This window comes from Pieris brassicae, chromosome 6, assembly GCF_905147105.1.
Source record: "Pieris brassicae chromosome 6, ilPieBrab1.1, whole genome shotgun sequence".
NCBI lineage: Eukaryota > Metazoa > Arthropoda > Insecta > Lepidoptera > Pieridae > Pieris > Pieris brassicae.
This window is the reverse complement of record NC_059670.1, coordinates 13,740,003-13,748,363: the sequence shown is the minus strand read 5'-3', so window position 1 is coordinate 13,748,363 and position 8,361 is coordinate 13,740,003. Positions and strand designations below refer to the sequence as shown.

General features: G+C 30.9%; 1 protein-coding gene across 1 annotated transcript; it reads right to left on the bottom strand.

Moving 5' to 3' along the window:
* Positions 1 to 2,068: 2,068 nt before the first annotated feature.
* On the bottom strand, positions 2,069 to 6,113 carry LOC123710867 (vitellin-degrading protease-like). The gene is made up of 5 exons (XM_045663137.1): positions 5,996 to 6,113; positions 5,096 to 5,255; positions 3,343 to 3,595; positions 2,784 to 2,933; positions 2,069 to 2,294 (listed from the first exon to the last, which is right to left on the bottom strand). Exons 1-5 carry the CDS (start codon positions 6,036 to 6,038, stop codon positions 2,121 to 2,123), a joined length of 780 nt encoding a protein of 259 aa, XP_045519093.1. The 5' UTR covers positions 6,039 to 6,113; the 3' UTR covers positions 2,069 to 2,120.
* Between the last annotated feature and the right edge of the window lie 2,248 nt (positions 6,114 to 8,361).

The following is an 8,361-nucleotide window of genomic DNA, read 5'->3' as shown; positions in this document are numbered from 1 at the left end:
GATAATGAAAGTCGGTCATACATTGTCAAACAAGCTCTTGAATCTCCAAGGCGTAACGGAACGTGTCTGCCGAAAACAGACCTGCAACGAAGTATAATATCAGAAACGACCGATCACGCTGGTATTCTAGGCTGGATGCCCTCTGTTTTCACGGGGAGTATTCGTTTAGTAAGTGTGATGAAATCGTCTTAGTATCTTAAAAAACTTCCTTTATAAGTTTTCTTTAAGAAATGCAATGCAAAATACAAATTCCGATGACAGATAAGATCTGTAAACATTCAAAGGTAGTTCAATTGAAGTTGACAGTCGTTTTGTGATAGAACGAACAATCGTAAACTAAACAATAAATAAAGATTACTACTGTCTGTTCGCTTCGCCAAAATATATCCTTTGTGTGGCTAGGAAAGATGCGATACTAATTGTTATTTCGTTTAAAAAACTTCCTCGTTTTGTTTCAGGGATAAATTACCCATACGCCTATGTTTCCAGCGCATTAGGTCTACAGTTTATCTAGTCCAATCTAGTCCAAACACAGACAAGTAACGCGATCCGTCTTTTTAATCAAACAAAACACGCTGTCATTTCCTATTTTCACTTCTTTACACCTTTCACAAATACTAGATCTTAGTTCACTAACAATCAGTGCTGCAACATAGATTCCCTCCCCTGGCTCTGATTACCAAAACGTGTGTTAGTCTCCGGAACGTTTGCTTACCTAACTTTAACTTTTTAAATTCCAAACATTCTATGATATATGGGAGTCATACTTATCGTTTTTAATTCATTTTGAAGTTAATTAAGGAGCAAATAATATGAAAATTATTACATGCGTAAAGTATATAGGTGTATTTAAAAAAACCAAAGTATGATATTATGAGTATTTAAGACGACTTTAATAGCTATTAAATGTTCTTTCCGTGACACTATACATATATAAATATATAATAAAGACGAAAGATATAACACCTATTAGGCTTTGGGTAAGATACGTACAACACAAACTGTGACTCCTGAAGTCAAATTGAATAGATTTCCGACGTACGAAACTCATACCCCCATAATATATATATATATATTTCAAATCGCTTCTTACCTTACCTTAAACATTACATCCCTTTTGTTATCAATGGTCAGTTGAAGCTTAATGAGAGAATAAATATCCGACATTGTTGGTCTGCGTGTCCGAAAATACATTTTCTGTTCCTTCATTTGCTGTTTCGCGATACATTGTAGGATATATTGAAATGTTCATTGGCCTAATATGCTTGACTGAAGATCATAAAGTCTCTAATTTGATACTTGGATGATACTGAAAATAAAAAATTGGATATACTCAAACTGCGGCTGGCTGCAGAAATCTACTTCATCGGAGTATCAAAGTTATGAAATAGAGATTACACTTTATGTACATTGCTAGTCCGAATAGAAATTAGCCGACGTGGCAGAATATATTGAAGTAATAGACATGTGAAATTTATAAATAATGAAATCAAATTATTAATATAGCGGTAATATGGGGAAAGATTAGATTCATCGTTGATATGGGCTGCATGTGTGTACTACTGAATATGATTTGAAACTAACCAACTAATATAATATTTACGACGATATTGTATAAAAACATAACACCAACTCAATGAACTCATGATTTTCTATCAATAAATATTATAATTAAATATATAAACAAATTAAAATGTTATACACATTTAGGAATTTAGGAAACCAAATTTTCGTCACGTCACCCAAAAACAAATAATTATTAATCAAGTTTGGGAGGTTAATTCAGGAACTTTTATGGTTAATCCGTACTAATCTTAATATTTTGTTTGTACTTGTTTTTTTTTCCTTACTATGGTCACCTGGAAGAGATCGCTTAAGGCCGCCCTATAAAATTAAAATTAAAAATAATTTTATTAATTTTTTACTTTGGCTTGCTTGTGACGAATAAACACAAAGTTACTCGACCGGATATTACCATTATCCGATATTCAAAAAAATAATATCATGACAAACCGGGCCTTGATTGTATACGCACCAAAGATAACAAATCGATTTAATAAAAAAGTAATATCAGCATATATCGTTTATTTTATACAAACAGTAAGAAAATTCGTAATTTATCACGTTCTAAAAATATGTTTCAGTCTTAAATAGTTTGCTTGGTCATCCAGCCAGGTTCTCAGAGCTGATACCTTGGCGTATACTCCAGGGTACTTGGGTCTTGCGCATCCAAGACCCCAAGACACAACTCCAGCCAACTTTGAATTATGGACTAAGGGACCCCCGCTATCACCCTGAAATGTTATAATGTCTCCATTTAAGAAATTTTCAACATATTATGTGAATCAACGATATGGAACGAGAGACTCCTTGTCGCGTTTTAAACAAATTAAGTTATCATTCAATATTTGTTTTAGATATTTGTATTCACAAATTTATTAAATTTAGAACAAAATAAGACGAACAAATTTCTTTTTTTAATATAATAAGAAAAATATAATAAATAATTTTCTTCAAGTTATAAAAGTTAGAAACATTAGCAAATATACAGCATAATAAAAGAAATTGACGCCGATTTGAAGTGATACTCATATACGAGTATGTCAAGTTAAAAATAAACTTTTTGCTAAATTATATATAACTTAGGCCTAAGTTGGCCTATCTCTATGGCTTACATTGACACGTAGTCTATGCCTGAGTGTACGAACTGGAATTTGGTTTAATTTTTAAGGAACAGATGTCTTACCAAAGTTAAAACAATTATTATATACATTTAAACTAACCTGGCATGCATCCTTTCCTCCATCAGGAATGCCTGCACAGAGCATAGATTTAGTTATCTTATAGAGAGGTAAGTAGGCATAGCTGCATACAGCGTCGCTCACTTTCGGTACTGCCACAACTTGCAATGTTTTTGGAGCACCTCCACCCTCCTGGAAAACATATTTATATCTGCTTAATAAATAATAATGATTAATGAAATGAAATAACTGTAAAATTTGCTTGCAATTCGTCAAAATATAGTTGATTAAATTTAATTATATATGACGGAGTAAAGGCGTTTCTGTGAACTGCCGTTGTTATTATTTTTCACAAAGCTCATAAATTAACAACGTCAAAGTCTGATTAAAACCGTTTATAATTGTAGTTTATTCGATTTGATAGTATATAGTAATAGTGATTCCATAGTCATTATTATTATTAAAAGTAATATAGTATATTGGCGGAACTGTCAGCTGCCATTGTCGCAGAGGTTATAAATTAGTGGTGTGTTAATTAAAAAAACCTAAGCCTGTGTATTTAATGACTTCAGCCATACTTAAACTAAATATTTATCCTTACCCGTAAAGCTCCCCACCCGGTGATGATAGTTTCTTCACCATCACCAACTTCCTCTCCCTGCTCATACAAGTCTATGGGTTTTACTCTTTCATTGAACTCTATAGGGTTCGTTAACCATACGAGGCCTATATCACAATCCATTTGGCTATACGTGAAGTTTGAATGGTACACATAATCTCCAACTTGGTATAATTCACCTCCTGTTCTACTTGATGATGAACCGGCTCGTATTTGAAGGTCTCTTGGTAGTGAGCTACGGAAAAGTTTTTATATAACAATATTTAGCTAATAGAAAAGTAACAATAGATTGATATTGAAAACGAAAGAAGCGCTCCGTGTTTTTAACTAAACAGAAGCCCAAATACAATACATTTATACTACACGTAAAACGCGTAGAGTGTCGCTATTTTAAAAACTAAAATTCACATATAATATAACGTGCACGAGTTACACGAGAGCTTGTGATGAAAAAGAACCGAGTTTATGCGAACTAGCGCCTTGACTATATGATTCTACCTTCGTCATTTCAGTTCTTTACAATAATTATAAGTTTTTTTTTAATATTTAGTATCAAGATTACTGTCGAACTAAAATGTAACAGTATTGGTAATGTATTGGTAATGTTGCACTAACACCGTATACCACTATGGTTCTCTTTCCGCACAGATGCTGTCGTAATGTTCATGTTAATACCTCTGTATCTGATAGTCTGATCTACATATAGGCCAGTTTTTTTTAGATATTCTCACCATAGAAACAAATGTAAAGAAAATTTAGGTCTTATTTTGAACGCTTAACAGAAATAGTTCAATAAAGATTCCGTTCGAATTTTTGGTCTTTCCACCACTATTACTAATGTAATCGTAATCCAGTTGTACTTTTATAAATCATAATTTTGAATTTGAAAATAATATTCTTTTTAGAAATCATGTCGATGACAAATTTGCTAGCCAGTCATCTACACTAAAAAAGGTTTTATGCTTGGCCCGTTTGTAACACAATCCATCAAATAATTGAAACCTTGAAGGTTAGATTAATTATCTCAACTCTACAACTAAATAATACTCATTTTCATAATTGCTGTATATTTTTCCTGATTAAACAACACTTTAATTAAAGCTAAGTAAAAGCTTTAATCTCGTTTTAATTAATAGTTTGATATCTTAAATTGTTCAATAAAACAGTTTGGGAACCTAAAATAACAGAAATTATTAATTTCTGTTATTTTAAAGAACAAATCAATTATAGAAAGAATTTAAAATTAATTACATATATAAATCCATCAAAACTTATAGTATTTTATTAATGAACAATCAAATAGAGTTTAAGACTATTTTTAATTATTGACTCAATAACTGATACTGGCACTGTCTAATAAAATGCCGTTTCAAATAATTATAAAGATGTTGTTCTATCAATATAGTAGTACCTACTGATTTTGTTAGTTCATTATAAAACAAAATACTTAAACAATAGAGACAGATACTGTGAAATATAAAACATAAGTAAGTACATTATTAGACAAAAATATATATATTTTTTTAAAGAAAACTGAGAAAAAAAGGAAGAAATTTCAAAGAAAATACTACTGCTTAATTCTCATTAGTATTCACCAGTATTCGAATTTCATCTTATTTTTTTTAAATCGATTTTCTTATATTTATTTATTTTTAATTTTCTGCCCCACCTACCCAAAATGTGCTTACATACTTTGCATTCGAAGATACCTAGATCAATAAAGCAATATATATACCCAATAAGACAGTGGGCAGCTGTGACTACCAAGTCATTGGCGACAATGGCACCACCACAGGTGTGTCTGCCACGAAACGTCAAAGACACCTGGTAGGGAACATCTGTTATGTCAATATCCTCACCACCCACGATACGCGTATCTTGTGCCGGGGTTGATACTGAAATACAAGCAATATTTTGGTTATATCAACGCTTTGGACACCTTGAGTGGCATCCGGTTGAGTCGCGATATAAGCGGTACGCATATCAGGGTGATATGGATGTTCTCTTGCTTTGATGTCCGATGGCTAATTAGCTGTATAGCCGTTGTATCTATAAGTTCTTCTAAACACTTCCCACAATATATGCTACAGATCGTTAAGAACCAAACGTACGTCTCTCCTATATCTTTGAAATGTTGCACTCTTAATATTTAATTATCATAACTTGTATTATTTGCAACGTATTCTTTAAAAATATAATAAGAAATACAACAGGAATTTTCAGTCGTTATTTAAATTTGATTTAGATTTCAATTGAAATACCAGTATTCTATACATTATAGCACGCATAAAGACTAAGTTCGGAAAAAAAATTCATTACATTAGTATTAATACAAATTACATTAACAGTGTAATAATAATATTATAAATTGTAATCAGGATTACTTTTTATAAATTCCAGTTAAATACAATACAAGATTTTATAATTACTTCAAGATATATATGTGAAATAAATATTTTAGTTTAACGCGTGCAAGACCAAATGTTGTATAAATTCGTCTCAGGATTCTTGCTACTACTAAAATAGATATTTAACAAAATATGCTTGAAATACAGGAACGAATAAAAAAAAATTAATTTGCCTTTTCATTAAATACGAAACTTAACCTTTTAATAATAAAAGACAAAATTCTTACCAGAGTATCCAGCGAAGAGCACAACTCCAATTAACAAGAACATTTTACTAATTACAACACACAGTAGTTAAAACTAACCAACTTATATAGCAAATTATTACAAAAGGTTTATCTGTCCGATAGGGCTCACCTTCACACCATTTCTCATCTCTTATCAGATATATTATCTAGGATTAATTGCAGTGTTTGTAAATAAACTAATTGAGAGCTCTTCAATTATCTGAGAGATGCCAAAAAATATGTAAGTTTCACAAAATATTCAATACACAATATGGTTTAACAATAGAACGTACAAAATTAAGTGTAAGTTATTGAGACCGTTATTAAAGAGATTTAAGCGAAATGTATTCTTAGGACATCCCACCGTTAGACAGTTTTACAACAATAAAGTTAAAGAAAATCTATTTTAAAATGATAAGCTGAACCCAAATATTTATATTACATATACATAGTCTTGCCATAAATACTGAAATAAAGAAAAAATGTTTCCAACGCAAATAACATTTATTACTTTTACAGTGTATGAGTTTAAGACATAAATATAAAACAATTTAAAATATAAAAAGCTTATTCGAAATAGTCTTCATTGGCATTACAGTCCTATAAATGTTAAGGCCAGTTTTCAATAGAAGCACCCACTCTTTCCATGGGAAAATTCTTCATTACCAATGGTACGCATTCCATTAGGGACTCCAAATTATCACGGTAGCCGTACTCTCTAAAACTGAAAATAAATCATAATCCAGCGGAATAAGTTCGGGGCTAGACGACGGCCAGTCTACAGCTCTGATGAATTGTCTGAAACGTTAGTTTCCAACCAAGACTTCGTACACCGAGCTTTATGACCCGGCACCGAGTCTTGCTGGAAGGACCATTCTTGGTTATTGAACATGATGTTGTTAAGGGGCTTCACTATCTTCTCAAGAATGGTATCTTGATACACTTGTGCCGATACGTTTTCATTAAAATTATGTCTCAGTTACTCCTTCATACCCCACCAAAGAATCAATGAAGTCGGTTAGTGCCCTCGACTCTGTCGACTAATTGGAAAGCTTTCTTAGAGCTTTGAGCATAAATATGGTCATATTGTTTGTTAAAATGTTGCTGAAATATAGTAAAAACTTTATAATTTTTATATTACAGATATTGAAGAGTTTTATTTTGGGTTATGAAGAAATTATTAAAAAACAACATTCATAAGAGTGAAAGAGAAATTAATTAGAAACAAGATAACAATCGCCTTCTACAGACCTCAAAGAATTCGAGTTTAAAATGTCTATAAATCAACGACTTTTATTCGTTGAAGATTTTAATGTACAACTACACAAAGTACGTTTATTAATATTCAGTTATTTAATTAGGTATGCAGATTGTATTACAAAATGATGAAACATTATTCCTTTAAATATTATTTTTAACCCGATCATTTCATCGATATGATTTCAGTATAGTAAAGGTAAAAAAAACTACAAAAATAGACCCCGCCTGGTTCCACATTTTACAATAAATCAGTATTTATTATGTTCATGAATTCTATTAATCTTCAAATAAACATTTTTTTTTTTCAAATTTATAATATATAGATAATAAGCCATTTGAAAATATTATAATAAAAGTATTTATTTGGTTAGGATGTCGCCATCAAAATAGAAAAAGATGTCTTCAGGCAATGTTCAATTGGATATAAACATATATTCATAGATTTCAGTGGGGCTCTTCTTTACCCATCTCAACTGTCAAGTTAAAGCTGTTAAGAAAATAACATTATTTATGAAAATTCATTACCTAATGTTAAGGTATGATTTTTTCTTTGAACAATTAAAAGGAATATATTTTTATATTAATGTTACCTCTTTAGTTCTTGCACACATGAGTGTCAAAACATTACAGAAAACTAAGACTGTTAATGAACAGTACCTTACTTTAAACTATTCATTAGTATTGTAGAAACTTAAGTTAACATAATATCACTAATGAGCCATAATTATGTAAAGTCTCACTCCTTTTTATGAACTTTATTTAAAAAAAAATATTAAAGTTACTTATGATTTTCGAGTTAGTGGCCGTTTAAGTATTACGTAAGCACTATAGGGTTGGGTCTTCGATTTTACATTACGAAATGCATTTTTAAGGAATTACTACAAAAATAAATACGTTTATGTACTATTGTTTTTAAGAGTTGCTTACTTTTGCTGACAAGAGGAGAGGGGGAGGGGATAAATTGCAGTAAATCTGTTTAGGTAATACTTGAACGGCCCCTTATAAATTGTTTTGTTACATCTTTTGCAAATGGTTTTATATCAAGAATTCACATCGATATAGGTATTTATTTTTCGAAAACAAATTTATGAACAATATTTACCTAA